The sequence below is a fragment of the Mytilus californianus genome, unplaced genomic scaffold (genome assembly GCF_021869535.1).
Source record: "Mytilus californianus isolate M0D057914Y unplaced genomic scaffold, xbMytCali1.0.p SCAF_1, whole genome shotgun sequence".
In the NCBI taxonomy this organism is placed as follows: domain Eukaryota; kingdom Metazoa; phylum Mollusca; class Bivalvia; order Mytilida; family Mytilidae; genus Mytilus; species Mytilus californianus.
The window spans coordinates 59,646,548-59,663,296 of record NW_026262581.1 but is presented as its reverse complement, the minus strand read 5'-3'; the positions used below and the strand labels follow the sequence as shown (position 1 = coordinate 59,663,296).

General features: G+C 32.3%; 1 protein-coding gene across 1 annotated transcript in view; it reads left to right on the top strand.

Annotated features, from left to right (window-relative positions):
- LOC127724298 (voltage-dependent calcium channel subunit alpha-2/delta-3-like) overlaps positions 1-16,749 on the top strand; it is a 140,355-nt gene that overhangs the window by 49,996 nt on the left and 73,610 nt on the right. Inside the window, exon 2 of the mRNA XM_052231259.1 lies at positions 15,279-15,360. Coding sequence (XP_052087219.1) covers positions 15,279-15,360 — 82 coding nt within the window. The remainder of the gene's footprint in view (positions 1-15,278; positions 15,361-16,749) is intronic.

The following is a 16,749-nucleotide window of genomic DNA, read 5'->3' as shown; positions in this document are numbered from 1 at the left end:
GGAATAGTCCCAACAAATATCTTTGAATTCTCAGGTTATTGTGTGTTCATTAAGAGTTTCCTTTTTGGCTTAGGCTTTGATTATCTAGACAAACTGAGATGATTCAATGAAATAAGACTGATTGGGACAACTGTCTTTAGTATCTTACATTTTCTAGATGAAGGGGAGATTGACATCCCACAAGAGAGTCTATTACTTGTAGCTTTGATTATCATCCGTCTCCCTTTTGTATAATTGTCATAAGGAAATGTCAGACATTGTCCTCATAACAACAAATCATATGTAATAAATGTTAATATTGAATATTGTCAGTGGACAAAGTATGATATCGAAGGATGAAAAATGTTATCTGGTTGAAGTTTCATTAATATGACATTATTTTCAAAAATATTGCATGTACTAATGAGTCTGAGAAAGGTTATTCACAACAGTTAGGCTTTCACATACTTATCTTCACATGGAAGTCTCCATTGTTTTATGGTTTTTAAGGTTTAATTGCATTTCTTTTATCATTTTCAAAAGATAGGAACATTTTTTAAAACACATTAAGTACTTTTAATCTAAATTGCATGTTATAACATTGTATAGCGCAAAATAATTTATTGATTTAATGGATATGTGCAAAAATAAGTTTTAAGTACATTGTTTACTCTTGTTTCAAATTCCACTAGCATGTATATGCGTGCTTATGTATGGTGTCACTGAATGAGCATTAAGAAAGGTCAGGTTTTTTTTGGCAGAAATAGACTTAGTAGAAAGGCTGCAGGAGCTTAGAACAAATTTTTTTCAAATCTAATTTTATTTTGATTTGTTGTTTCTGTAATTTTTTGATTGTGTTCTCTTTCCATGTTTTTATATGTGACATGTTAATACAACTTTTGCACTTTTGAGGAAAACATTACAAGAAAAACATGTTTTTATGAAATTAGTTTAAGTAATTGTTCTGCATGTGCTATTTCAGCAGTTGAATTCAGCATTTTTTTTTTTTGCATTACAATTAAATAAAAAACAGCAAAACAAATTTTTGCCATGTAAAATGGTTTATGATTTTATAAAAATCATCAATAACAAATTGTTGTTATTCCCATAAAAGACAATCTGGAGAGAAGATTAAATTTTCTTATTAAAGATTCTGTATTGGATTATAGCGAATTCTCATCACAAGAGAAAAGGGAATGTTCAGGTCTGACTTCAAGTGATTGCTTTCTACATTAAAGGAAGGAATGTTCAGGTTTTTTCTTTACTCCCATTGATTACTGCAGGAAATTGAAATGATACTAATGTCATGCCTTTTTTGGAAGACATATTGTTATATGGAATTTTTTGAAACCTGAGCAACTTTCCTTGCATTTTATTTAAATTCCATCTCATAGAATTGAAAGATAGTTCTTAGCCTGAAATTGAAAAAAAATGCTTATAGGTAAAAAGAAATTATGGTACCTTTGCAAATAACTGTGAGCTTCAGAAATTAGTCAAATGAAAGACAAAGTTTTGTTCTTTTCAAATGAAAGTTTTCTGAATTTAAGAAAAAAAGTATAATTACCTGCTTAATTGGCATAGATATTTTTGAGGGTCAGACTAATACAACTCTACAAACTATTCCTCTGTTTAAGTGTAGCTTTATTACTGGTATTCTACAATGCCATCTTAATTCAAAATGCATACTGATCACCTGAGATCACCCCCAGTTTTTGGTGGGGTTCGTGTTGCTCAGTCTTTAGTTTTCTATGTTGTGTTTTGTGTACTATTGTTTGTCTGTTGGTCTTTTTCTTTTTAGCCATGGCGTTGTCAGTTTATTTTTCAACTTATGAGTTTGAATCTCCCTCTGGTATCTTTCGCCTCTCTTTTAGTACCCTGGTCTGCCATTTACATTCCTGCTCCAAAAGAAGGGTTATGCTGGTTTACCTCTTTCTGTGTCACAGTATGTGCATCCATCCATATGTCTATCCATTACACTTTTTTCTCAGCAACAACAAGTCACAGCTTCTTGATATAGTGCACTGAGCTTCATCCTGTTGTGCCAACTTTGTTACAATTATCTTCCAGTTTCTTGAATTTGATCTTGCTGTTTTCTCAAAATTGTCATGCTATAACACGAGATATTCAATTCCTCAGATGTACCTCTTCCTGTTTTCTGAAAAAATATCTTGATATGGCATACACATTTTCAAAATTGTCTTTAAATTTAGTCAATAACAATGAGTGAATGTGTAATAAGCAGTGGCAAATTAGGGAAGGGTGTGTGTTATACAGGGCATATGCCCCTTTTGCTCAGAAAAACATAAATCAGGTTATTATACCCGACGCAACGAGTTGCGGAGGGTATAATGTTTTTGACCCCTCCGGCCGTCAGTCAGTCAGTCCTATTTCTTGTCATCGCAACTCCTCTCAAACCACACAACAGAATTTCACGAAACCTTTTTAGATAATAAGGACATACTATGTAGTTGTGCATATCGACAGGAAATTACGATCAAATTTTTTTTCTAGGAGTTACGCCCCTTTGAACTTATTTTCTTTAATGTACTACTGCAACAGTTTGTCATCGCAACTCCTCTCAAACCACACAACAGAATTTCATGAAACCTTTCAGATAATAAGGACATACTACATAGATGTGCATATCGACAGGAAATTACGATTCAATTTTTTTCCAGGAGTTGCACCCCTTTGAACTTATTTGCCCAATATACTACTGCAACCTTTTTTCATCGCAACTCCTCTCAAACCACACAACAGAATTTCATGAAACCTTTTCAGATAATAAGGATATACTACGTAGATGTGTATATTGACAGGAAATTACGATTCAATTTTTTTCCAGGAGTTATGCCCCTTTGAACTTATTTGCCCAATATACTACTGCAATCTTTTGTCATCGCAACTCCTCTCAAACCACACAACAGAATTTCATGAAACTGTGTAGATAATAAGAACATACTATGTAGATGTGCATATTGACAGGAAATTATGATTCAATTTTTTTTTCTGATACAATTTCTTTTTCTTACACTTATTTTATTTCTCCAATGACAATGTGGGGACGTGGGGTATGTGAGCGCGCTCACTAAGGTTCTTTCATTTTTACCTGTATGCTGAATCCATCCCTTATTAGGTGAGCAATTAGAAGCTCACAATACATCTTGCTATACAAACATTTCATTCGGTGCTGTGATAATATCTCCAGGCCATGTTTGCTGCATTTAAGCTTACTTACAGTAGGTAGGGAAGTTTATTTTAAGATTAGTAACAAACAAACAATTTTCTTTTAGCCTTGTGTGATGCCTCTTGTCTTGTTCTTTTCAAGCATCAGATTTCCACCAATTTATGCTGTTGAAAAAATAAGTTGAATCGCTTATATTGTGAATCATCCATTGTTTATAGGTTAGACACTTTAAATAAAACTCTCACTATTTTAGTCAGTTATTTTAAATTACCATGAAGTTAATTGATATTATTTATTTAAGATAGTTACAAATTTGCTTGACTGACTTTATAAGGCTTTGCAATAATTTACTGATATCTTCTGTCCCTATGATTTAATTAAAATTTCTGCTAGACCATAATGTTTGGATGCTTCGTTTGAAGTCTTATATTAAATTCAGTACTGATTTATTTTAATGATGATAAAATGTATTTGCACTGTTTTTGCTAGATTTTTAATAATGATTATATTGTATAAACTTTATTGAGTCAGTGACTTAATTGCAGGAATGAATAAGTGATACGTGAAGGATTGGTGTTGGTATTCAGAGGTTGAAATAAGAACTGTAGTGTGAAATGCTAATACTTAAATTCCAACTCCTTTACTTATTTGAACTGTTACTTTGATTTTTACATTGAATAGTTCAGACAGTTTTGCCTAAAGCTAGACTATTCTAAATTTAAAGAAGAAATTTTCAGTAATATTAAATTACACAATTAGTGTTATTTTAGGTGAAGTTGCAACAAGTCAAACTCCCACTATTATATGATGAATGCCATCTGGAAGTTAACATTTCAGTTTCTGCATAAAATTTTTGAGCTATAAACAGTATCTTTTCGCAGACTTGGTTTGATAACGCCTCAAAGGGTTAAAAAAATCCTTGTTAATTTCGATGTCATAAGCTCTCAGTAGTTATTGATCATTTTGATGGACTAAAATTTGGGCAAATATTTGATTTCAGTACGATATCTTTCGAATAATGTGTGAAATGTTTAAATAACTTAGTTAGATAATGCCCAGTGGGATGAAGAAGATGCCTTTTGATATTATAGTCACCTATGGTCTGAAGTCACAGTTATAGTGCCTGTAAACGGATTGATATTTTTGAAATTTTTTTTATATCTGCGCAATATCTTTTGAGGCTCAAATTTTATCTTTACCAAACTTGGTTTGATAATACCCCATGAAGTGATAATGACCTGATTTAATATTTATGTCTGTATGTCAAAAGTCAAGGTCACAACAGGAATTGATACACCAATATTTGGGCCAAACTTTGGTTCAGAATACTTTCCCCAAACTTTGCTTGGAAAACTTCTCAAAAACAGAAGACCCATATTGATTTCTTTGTAAGTATTCAAAAGTCAAGGTCACAGTACTTTGACTAGAATATTCAGAAAAGTTTTGTTTCTGGACAATGTCTTTTGTGTCATGCAGCAACTAATAACCTGAATTATGGACAAATTTTGGTATTAACAAATGCTCCACCTTACATTTCTTACCAAGGGTGTTTAGTTATTGAGTCTGTTTCAAATATATTACCTTCTTTTTGGCAGACACAGCAAACATGTATTCCTAATAAAATTAGATATTTAAAATGTCTGATTAACTGTTCATCAGTAGTTACCTACTCATTTGATTATATGATTGAATGCCTTGTGGTTTTCTGGCATGTCTGCCTTCATTTAGCCAGATATTTACCTTTTTTGCAAGTAAAATTTTCTTTTCATTTAGATAGTATCTTGACTTAATTAGTTATGTGGGTGTTTGTGGGTTGTCTGGATCTGAAATGGCTTTTTATTGTGAAAGTTGAATTGTTCTTTTTTTCAAAATCTGTTTTATTGTTATTCTGTATTGTACATTGTGTTAATCCTGAACAGATTGGTTCCAAATGAAATGTTGTCATGGTAGAAGTTTATTACTGAATTACATGAAATAGAACATTGATTGCTTTTGTGGATAAACAGCAAGTTATTTCTGAAATTTCCCTGCAAAAATAGCAAGATATTTAAAGTTATATATAATAACTGGTGAACAAAAAATAAGAATAAGGTTATTAAGTTTAACACTAAAATGCTCTTAATGCCTAAAATTTTCTAAATAGTGCTAATAGAATGTGGATAATACCAATAACATGTACATTTTGATCATATATACCAAACCAACAATTGTTTTAAGACCTTCTAGTGTGTTGCACTTAATATAGCCTCAAAAATAATATTAGTGTCCTACGATGTTTTTCTGTTGTGTTGTCCTTCATATTAGCATAACGTTTTTTTTAATTCTCATGTTATTAAAATGAGGGGAGGGTGTCTGTCTGTTTATTACCAAACTTCTAACCATAGCACTAGACCATAGCATGCACTTTACTGGAAGTGTATTAATTATTATACTTGAACCAAGGTCATAACTTTGTCATATCTTGAGGTTCAATTAGTGATTACTAATAAATATATTCATATGCATTTTTCTTCCTACATTAACAGTATTATTAAAACTGTATTTCTTTTTTACTTTGGTGGTAGTTTGTTTTGATTGATTGAGTGTTGGTTGCTTGATTTCCAGTTGCTAATATTTCATGCATGTTTAGGATGAAGTCAAGAAATCTATTTTGTAGGTTTATGATTTGTCAATATACAAAATGTTTGCAATTCCTTGAACTATGTTGTTTGTTGTTTGCCTTTTCAGCTGTTTAAAAAGCATGAACATAAAGTACTATCCAAAACATTTAGTGTCCTGTCAATAGTAGGGAACTGAATTAACAAGCATATTTTACATATTCTCCAAACTGTTACATTGAGAGTGACTCTTGTTACAAGTTGTTATCGTATATAGAAAATTTGCTGCAGACATATGTATTGATTCTTAGAATAAAATCATCTATTAGCCCTGTAATGTGCATGAAACCCCATTTTAAATAACAGTTAATTGTCCCTATAGTAAGCTTATCTGGAATGACATTTTGCAGTTGCAGAAATTTCCAGTTTATAAAAAGGGCACCTTAACAAATACCAGTTGATTTATTCTATTATTTATTGTTTATTCAGACAGTCAGTATGGTGGAATATTGATACATGTTTTTTTTTTAATAAAGCCAAGTTTTCAATTACAAATTCTTCTTCTTGGAAAATTATTTGATGAAACACTATTATGATTGTTAATAAAGAAGTGAATAGCTGTTACTATCTGAGTAAAATGACTTTGAATGGTCCTATATGGGCAGTAACCATACAAATTGATGATTAATGAGATAGGTTACCCAAGCAATAAACAGTAATTTGTGATGTTATTCTTTGTATCTTGTCTTTAGCCCTTGTGGAAAGTGTGATGTGAATTCAATTATATTGCTACTGAACTGTCATCCCTGATGGCTAGAAGGTTATAATAGTGTTGCTGGTCAATTCTAAGTAATGTCATGGACACAGAACTAGGAGGAATATATCTATTAGCCAAGGTGCATTAAGCTTTACTAATAGCTATGAAATTAACAAATGACAACCAAGCATGGACAGTTAGTTTTAGGATAGGATCATTCATCTGATCTCTATCCAACTTATACAATTAATACTTCTTGAAAAGAAATGTTCAGCAAAGTATAGATAAAGATACTGACCACTTAATAATTTAACATTTTCTGATGATCTGAACAAGCTTATATTTATAGTTGATAGATATCCATTTTCTGATGATCTGAACAAGCTTATATTTATAGTTGATAGATATCCTTTAATTATAACCATAACACAATTATTTCCTGCAAAAACAACCTAAGCAATAAATTACTGACCAACAAAACAATAATTAGAACTAATAACTTATAAAATGTCAATAAGATATATACAAGTAAAAACTTTTTAAACCAGTGTTCCTTATGAAGTAGGAGTTAATTTTATTTCAGTTTCATGACACAGATACTGCACTCACTTCATACTAACAACCTTTCACCCTTGCAATGAGCTAAAATGTTTTACCAATTGATCAGTTTGTAGAGGTGTTTCAAACTGCAATTTGGTAAAGCTTTTTTACCAATGGTATTGTGAAAGGGCAAAGCCTTATGAATAAGCACTGTAACATGCTCTCGTTTTGATATGATCTGATATGCATGTGATATTTTCCAATGGACTTTAAACACAAATCCATCCATCAATTAATTAAACTCCTAGAGCAGTTGGTACTTTTTTGCTATGTCTTAATAAATGTATGCAAAGTAATATAAATTGTACTTACAAACTTGCAAGAGAAAACTTACTGTAAGGCCATTAAAAAAAGATGGTTTCCTCTAACCCTACCAGGTCTGTTTTTACCCTCTGGGTCAATTCTTTTTTTTAACAGATAAAAAAAATAGCAAGACTCTCTTTAAATTGTCTGATAGTTACTTTTAAAAATGTTCCATTTATCCTTCTTAAAGTTTAAAATAGCTTCTATCACAATACAGATCAAGATATAATGTAAAAAAAAATGTTTTTCACAAAATTTTCCTTCAGGGATATAAGAAAAAATACTCTTTAGAGTGAAACTGCATGTGCCTCATTTAATTTTTTTGCCCCCAAAAAATAAGATAAAAAGTTTTTCCTACCTGCCTATCTTAACATTTTCTTGAGTTAAGGGAAACAAACGTTCAATTTTCAATAGCCTAATGATCAGAAGCAAGTTGCTACTTTTGGGAGAGGGGATGTGTATACATTATATATATCATTGGAATTGTAATAAATGTATTGTTATTAGCTATTACATTTAATGAACAGATATATAATAAGAAGATATTAAATTTTGCATTATTGTAATGTGGATATCTCATAGTCATTTGGTTGTTAGTAATGTAATAATATTTTTTTCTGAATTTGCTTTCCCACAAAAAATATGGTGCCTTAAGTTATTAGATTTTAGTTTTTAAATTTTAAGATGTATGGAATACTTGTCCATCTCAAAGTAGTCATTTGACTTTGTCCTCAATTACATTTTGTTGACCTTTAAAGAAATTGTTTTATTTGTATATAAATCTTTCTGTCAGCTGTCTGACATTGTAATTTTCTATTCTTGTTTTTGATTTGCTGTTGATTTGCTGTTGACTTCTGTTTTATTTTTTTTCAAATGGATTATGTAATCCACAGCATAACCTTCTCTAGAGAGATTCTATGAATATTTGACAGAAGTTTATAATTGAATAATAGAAAAATGTTTGCAATAAATGCACATTTGAGAGATCTTTTCCAGCCAAATTGTCTGCCTGCAAAATATTATTGGATTAAAGAACTATTAATGGTTTCTATAAGTAATAAATAAGGGATCATGGATTAAAACACTTTATGGAAATTATTAGATAAAGTAACTAGGGAATAAAGAAAAACGGCATTGCATAATATCAATGTAATGTCTCTTAATGATTGCTTGTGTCATTGGGTTGCTGTCTCATTTCTTTTATTCATACTGGTAAAGCAGATAGTGTGTTTGATCAAACTATCTATCTATCTGTGGGGTTACTGTCTCATTTCTTTATTCATACTGGTAAAGGAGCTATCTGTCTGTGGGGTTGCTGTCTAATTTTTTCTATTCATACTGGTGTTTGATCATACTATCTATCTATCTGTGGGATTGCTGTCTCATTTCTTTATTGATACTGGTAAAGGAGATAGTGTGTTTGATCATACTATCTATCTATCTGTAGGGTTGCTGTCTCATTTCTTTATTGATACTGGTAAAGGAGATAGTGTGTTTGATCATACTATCTATCTATCTGTGGGGTTGCTGTCTCATTTTTTTATTGATACTGGTAAAGGAGATAGTGTGTTTGATCATACTATCTATCTGTCTGTGGGGTTGCTGTCTCATTTCTTTATTGATACTGGTAAAGGAGATAGTGTGTTTGATCATACTATCTATCTGTCTGTGGGGTTGCTGTCTCATTTCTTTATTGATACTGGTAAAGGAGATAATGTGTTTGATCATACTTCCTATCTATCTATCTGTGGGGTTGCTGTCTCATTTCTTTATTGATACTGGTAAAGGAGCTATCTGTCTGTGAGGTTGCTGTCTCATTTCTTTATTGATACTGGTAAAGGAGATAGTGTGTTTGATCATACTACCTATCTATCTATCTGTGGGGTTGCTGTCTCATTTCTTTATTCATACTGGTAAAGGAGATAGTGTGTTTGATCATACTATCTATTTATCTGTGGGGTTGCTGTCTCATTTCTTTATTGATACTGGTAAAGGAGCAATCTGTCTGTGAGGTTGCTGTCTCATTTCTTTATTGATACTGGTAAAGGAGATAGTGTGTTTGATCATACTACCTATTTATCTATCTGTGGGGTTGCTGTCTCATTTCTTTATTCATACTGGTAAAGGAGATAGTGTGTTTGATCATACTATCTATCTATCTGTGGGGTTGCTGTCTCATTTCTTTATTGATACTGGTAAAGGAGATAATGTGTTTGATCATACTATCTATCTGTCGGTGGGGTTGCTGTCTCATTTCTTTATTGATACTGGTAAAGGAGATAGTGTGTTTGATCATACTATCTATCTGTCGGTGGGGTTGCTGTCTCATTTCTTTATTGATACTGGTAAAGGAGATAGTGTGTTTGATCATACTATCTATCTGTCGGTGGGGTTGCTGTCTCATTTCTTTATTGATACTGGTAAAGGAGATAGTATGTTTGATCATACTATCTATCTGTCTGTGGGGTTGCTGTCTCATTTCTTTATTGATACTGGTAAAGGAGATAGTGTGTTTGATCATACTATATCTGTCTGGACTTGGATGACAGTTCTATATTTGTCGCTTTGATCCTAGTCATAGTGATCATCGCTAAGGAGGAAACAAACCTTCCATTTATAGTGCTACTGGCTAATTACCACGTTATAGCCATAATTGCCTGTATCAGAAAGCTCTTATTAGATTTCCTTTCTAGCCATAGGTCTCCCACTTTCATGTCCATCAAACGTAATGAGTGTTCTTAGGGCATACAAGCTATTCCATCATTGTAATGGGCTAGTCAACTTCTTGAATAAAACTTGCGTTACAAACCATTATTATTAAAAGAAAGGCATTAGAAATAATTCATTTTACAGGCATGTAATAAAGGATCTGCCTTTGGCATGAACAAAAAAAGAGTGAATTTAAACAAAATTATTTTGGGACTAGCAGGCATATTATATATAGTCTTTATGGTTGTCTTTTCACACTTTAATGTCGTGACTTGATAAAATTTATTATACTGTAACGAAAACTCATAAGTCATACTTAAATGCAAGTAATATGATTATTTTCAGAGATTTTTGCTGTTTCTAACTAGAACTATTGTGCTTTTTGATAAGAAAAGATTTTAAACTCTACTATGACTGACTATCTTTGATCATTTCAAAATTAGTGGAGGGGGAGCGGCAGGGATTTGTTATGTTAAGTTAACAGAAAAAAAGAAACTTAAGGATACAATTAACACAAATGAACATAGCTGCGAGATATGATTAAGGTCTCTACAGGTAGAGATTGGATAGTTACTTTTTGTAGAAAATCTGAGTAGGGTTTTTTGGGAAGAAAAAGTCAGGTGTTTTGAAAATGATGGAAAACTTGTAGATATTTTGAATTCACGAATTTTATCTTTAAACGCTATACAGATAAATATAAAGATAAGAAGATGTGGTATGATTGCCTATGAGACAACTCTCCAGGAGAGGCTAAATGACATAAAAGATAGCAACTATAGGTCACCATTAAGACCTTCAACAATGAGCAAAACCCATACTGCATAGCAAGCTACTAAAGACCACAAAATGACAAATTTAAACAATTCAAACGAGAAAACTAACGGTCTTATGAATTACTATCCTTATGAAGACATGCAAATGATTGAAGAGATCTGTTTGAAATGGGGATTCTTTTTCTTACCACTTTCTTCACTCCTCAAAATGACTCATCAAATAGGGTATGAAACATAATAGAAGATTTACTTGCCCTGATATAACTCTATCCAGGTTGAAGTCTAACAATAAGCATTTGGATAAATCTGGTTTTCTAATAATTTAAAAAAAAAATTATCCATTCATGTAAAATTCCTTGATTGTTATCTGAACAATGTTTTATTTTGTTTGGACTTGGTAGCACAATTGTGGTACTCTTATTAATCAGTTGAAACTGGAAATGAGAATACATTCTGCACTAATTAAGTTACACTTGAAACCTATTTGTGTTAAATTAGTTATTTCAGTAAATTTGGACAGCAGTTTTATTCTGTCTCCAGGACAAATGAGGAACAATTGATATGAATTGCTTTATTCTAAAGCTGCAGTGATCAATGTTAATCTGGTTTATTGGAGCAAATAATGTAATTTACAGAGGCAGTCTGTGTATAAATGATTGAGAAAGCCACAAAAACAAGATACTCGATATCAGAAGATCTTTCGAGATCTATATAATTTTAGGCTCTGTTTATCAATTATATAAGTCCAGAAGTATCCAAGTGCTGTGTTATGATCATGCAGAAAGAATTGGAACTTTAAATATTGTTTGAGATCTGATGAATTGTACTCTTGTTAACAGAGCAGTGACCTCCGTTCATATCAATCTCATAAGAACTTGCTCATACAAATGAAATACATTTTAGTAATCAAGAATGAAGGACATGATTCAAGAAGGTATTAAATTCTCAGTAAAATAAATTTGAGCTTTCAATTGAAGATTTCCATTTATGTTTATTTTGAAGTTGAGCTTCAGCTGGCCCCTTAAAAAAAAATGTGTACTAGTTCAGTGAAAATGGACGTCATACTAAACTCCAAAACATATAAATGAACTAAAATTAAAAAACATACAAGACTTACAAAGGTCAGAGGCTCCTGAATTGGGACAGGCGCAAAAATGCGGCAGGGGTTAAACTTTTTTTGTGAGATCTCAACCCTCCCCTTATACCTCTAGCCAATGTAGAATAAACAAACACATAGCAATACGCACAGTAAAACTCAGTTTAAAAGAAGTCCGAGTCCGATTTCAGAATAGGTAACAAAAGAAACTAAGCAAAATGACAATGATACATAAGTTAACAAAGGACTACTAGCAGTTACTGACATGCCAGCTCCAGACCTCAATTAAACAGATTGTTTATGTAATACTTCAATTTCCTCGTTCAGAGAGGATCCTTAGTGCATCTACTGGAGTTTTTTATTATGCAAATTTACTCGACAGTAAAATAACTATGGTTAATTTCCCAACACTGTTTTTTATAAATCCAATTCTCCGGAAACAACATAAAAAGGTTAAAACATTTTCTGATATCATGAAAAAAATAAGTATCGTTATTAAAAATCCATGCCATGAAAACCAACATTTTTTATTAGATTAATTTGATGTTGAAAGTGAATTGAGTTGTGGTATGATTTGAATACCTGTATTGCTTATAGAATAAAATAATCAAACTAATGCATACTTCTTGTTAAGTATTAAGCTCCTTTTTATTATTTCAAGAATTGAAGAAGATAGGAGTGGCTTAGATATACTGTTGCATAATTACAAGGTTACACAATTAGTTGTCTAATTTCTGGAACATTACAAAGGTTATGCAAAATACATCTTTTAAATACTGTATAATTACAAGGGTTGGACAATAATACAGATGTTTAAATACTGTAAGCCTATATTCTGAGGCAATTTTTTTGTGTGCATTTATAATTGCAATTTTTGAACATTAGACAACTATAATGTTTTCTGGAAATACTGCATACAAATAATGCTGTCAAAATTTAAATTTTATAATTTTTTGCAAAACTTATCCTTTCGCAAATTTTTGCAATAATGAAAAAAAGTACAAATTTTTTACTGTAACTGGTTTTCTCTCATTCAGCCATTTTGATATTGAAAATGGTTATGCATTCCATCTGCATTATTTGTCCTATTCATACATTTCTTAGCTAAGTTGTTTTAATATTTATGTGCTCATTTGAGAAAAGGCTTCATATTGTGACTCACAGCTGATTTACAGTATCAAAAAGTAAAATAACAGAAATACCGAACTCCAAGGAAAATTCAAAACGGAAAGTTCTTCAGTGCACAGATATAGTGTGATCCACATCTACCAATGAATTCAACCAAAACCAGTAGTATTAGGGCTGTCTTAAACTTGAAGTGGGATGTCAAAGTGTTCTTTATTGAAGGTATCAATGCGATAGAGATGAAGAACAGCGATAAAAGGGCTGATCCTTTGCTTTTGATCTGTTTAAGGTGGGTCTCATTGAGGTCTTAAGGGTGACGTGGGATTGGCTGATTTTTTATAAGCGTGACAGGTGAAAGTCAAATTATTGTGCATGAAAAAGGGAAAAGAAGTTGGGCGGGACACGTGAAATTACAAGCGTTATTATTACAATGATATGCGGGATACAGGAATCTGACAAAACAATAAGCAGGATCAAACCCCCCCCCAATTGAGACCCCCATTAAGTGTATTTAGTCATTTTGAGTCATGAATCAATAGACCCAAATCCTTTCTTTTATGTTGTAATAAATTGATGCAGTAATGACTTTCATCTCTGGAAGTTTTAAGTTGTGTGGCTTTTTGGAATATTTGAAGAAAGATTCTGAGTAATTGAACTCTAAAATATCTTATTCTTTAACAAGAATTTTAAAAGAAAATTGTGAGGATGTGTCTCCTTTTCCATTTCCGGTTGATGGAAAATATATTTTTTTTTCTTTTGATAAATTTGATCGATACAGTTATAAGACATTTTACAGAAAGTGAGCATTGTTATCAATGATGAATTAGATTGGGTTGTCTTTGTTGTGTAAATAAATTAAAGCTGATGCCTTAATGGATTATAGTTTCTATTGAAAACCTTCTTTTTTATTAATTTGTAGAAAGAAAGATAAGGTTTTAGATTTCATTATTACAGATGAAAGGCTTCAAATCAGCATCACTTTGAGTAATGAAAACTATCAGTTTGTTTTATTGTTGCCACCTGAGGAAGTAAATGTCTCTAAAGGAGCAGAAATTATGTTTGACGTCATACTTTATGTTCTTATTTTGAAAAACATAATAAGAATGGGTCATAATTATTAGTTAACTGGTTTTATAATATTGAGTTCAAAATGAGAGAAATTAAGTCCTGCTATATATGTAAATTCAAAGAAAGTCTTTTATTTCTTTTCCATTTTTTTTTTTTTTTCTGGTATGAATTTTATCATACTAAATAACTGATAATGGAAGAGTTTCATACATTGAAAGGAGCAGGATCTGCTTTACCCTTCAGTTTTTGATGGAGTTCGTGTTGCTCAGTCTTTAGTTTTCCTTGTTGTGTTTTGTATACTTTTATTTGTTTTTTTGGTCTTTTGGTCTTTTTTTTTTGCCATGGCACTGTTATTTTTTTTTATTTGACTTATGAATTTGATTGTCCCTTTGGCATCTCTTGCCTCTCTTGATTGAATTGATTAAATATCACTTAATTGAACAGAATTCAGTGAAAGCAACTCATTTTAAAAAAAAAGAGGAAAAAAGGTTTGCAAATGCATTATTAGAAACATTATGGTATTTATGTTGTTGTTCCTTGGAAAAAACCCTGGGGGAAATAACGTGTTTCAATGTTTTAGAGCAAAATTATTGAAGTCTTCCAGCTTTGACTTTTTTGATAATTAGAATTAATTAGACCTCTGAAAGTGTACAAAGTTTAAAGTTCAGTCAACAAAAAGCCAAGTGAGCTTTTGCCATTACTTGACTTCTGTTGCCATTGTCAATAAACCTTTCAGATATTTATCTTCTCTCTGAATGTCTTTGTCAATTTTAACCAAACTTGGCAGGAATATTGATAGAAGATCATAGCATGCCAACCAAATGCAATCTTTGATACTCATCTGCCAAATTTCAAAAATATCCTTTGAAACCAATTGTCAAAATTTTTTGAAGTATGAGGGGATTTACAAAAGCAAAGCCATCATATATGCAAACTTAGTCAGAATCATCTTCTTTTGTTAAAACTTAAAATATTTTATATGTAATATTTTTTTGGAGGACATTACTTACTTTACAAATTCAATCCAGTGTCACCACTGAAATGTTTGATAACATCATTATGATAGATTCTTTTTTCTTTTCAGAATGAAAGCTGTTGTTAAAGAATTTGGAGATAAAATGAATCAGTTGGTTTATGGCTTTACTTCTTACAGATTCTTAGAACAGGTATGTTTTAGCTAAATTTCAATTTTTTTATTAAGTCTCCCAAACAAAGTTTGGGAAGACTTATTGTTTTTGCTCAGTTATTATTATTATTATTATTCTTCTTCTTCTTCTTCTTCTTCCGCCGCTTTTAAATTTAAAAATATTTTTTAAAATTTTCAAATGATTATGAATTGAAAACCGTTTGTGATAGACACAATCTTTTTAATTGAAAATGTTCTAAATGATAAAGCCCATTAAATGAAATACAGGGTTAGTCCCCAGGGGTCACCCCCACCCCCTGCCATTTAAGAAAGTTCTAATACCTTGTAAGTGGTCAAGATCCCCACCCCTAAACCATATATATTCTGGTTTGTCATGCTAAGATGGTTTGAATGATATACAGGGTTAGTCCCCAGGGGTCATCCCGACCCCCTGCCATTTTGAGAAAGTTCTAATATCTTGTAAATGGTCGAGATCCCCACCCCTAAACCATATATATTCTGGTTTGTCATGATAAAGCAAATCAAATGAAATACAGGGTTAGTCCCCAGGGGTCACCCCCACCCCCTGCCATTTAAGAAAGTTCTAATATCTTGTAAGTGGTCAAGATCCCCACCCCTAAACCATATATATTCTGGTTTGTCATGCTAAGATGGTTTGAATGATATACAGGGTTAGTCCCCAGGGGTCATCCCGACCCCCTGCCATTTGAGAAAGTTCTAATATCTTGTAAATGGCCGAGATCCCCACCCCTAAACCATATATATTCTGGTTTGTCATGATAAAGCACATCAAATGAAATACAGGGTTAGTCCCCAGGGGTCACCCCCACCCCCTGCCATTTAAGAAAGTTCTTATATCTTCTAAGTGGTCAAGACCCCCACCCCTAAACCATATATATTCTGGTTTGTCATGCTAAGATGGTTTGAATGATATACAGGGTTAGTCCCCTGGGTCATCCTGACCCCCTGCCATTTTGAGAAAGTTCTAATATCTTGTAAATGGTTGAGATCCCCACCCCTAAACCATATATATTCCTATTTGTCATGTCTCGAACATTTGAATGACGTATACGGTCAGTCCCCAGGGGTTCCCCCCACCCCCAATGTTCTAATATCTTGTAAATGGTTGAGATCCCCACCCCTAAACCATATATATTCCTGTTCGTCATGTAATGAACATTTGAATGACGTATAGGGCCAGTCCCCAGGGGTTCCTCCCCACCCCAATGTTCTAATATCTTGTAAATGGTCGAGATCCCCACCCCTAAACCATATATATTCTGGTTTGTCATGCCAAGATGATTTGAATGATATACAAGGTTAGTCCCCAGGCATCACTAATGCATATAACTTTACTGGACCAAACCAATTTTCACTAGACGTTGCCCAATGTCAGGCGACCCTGGGA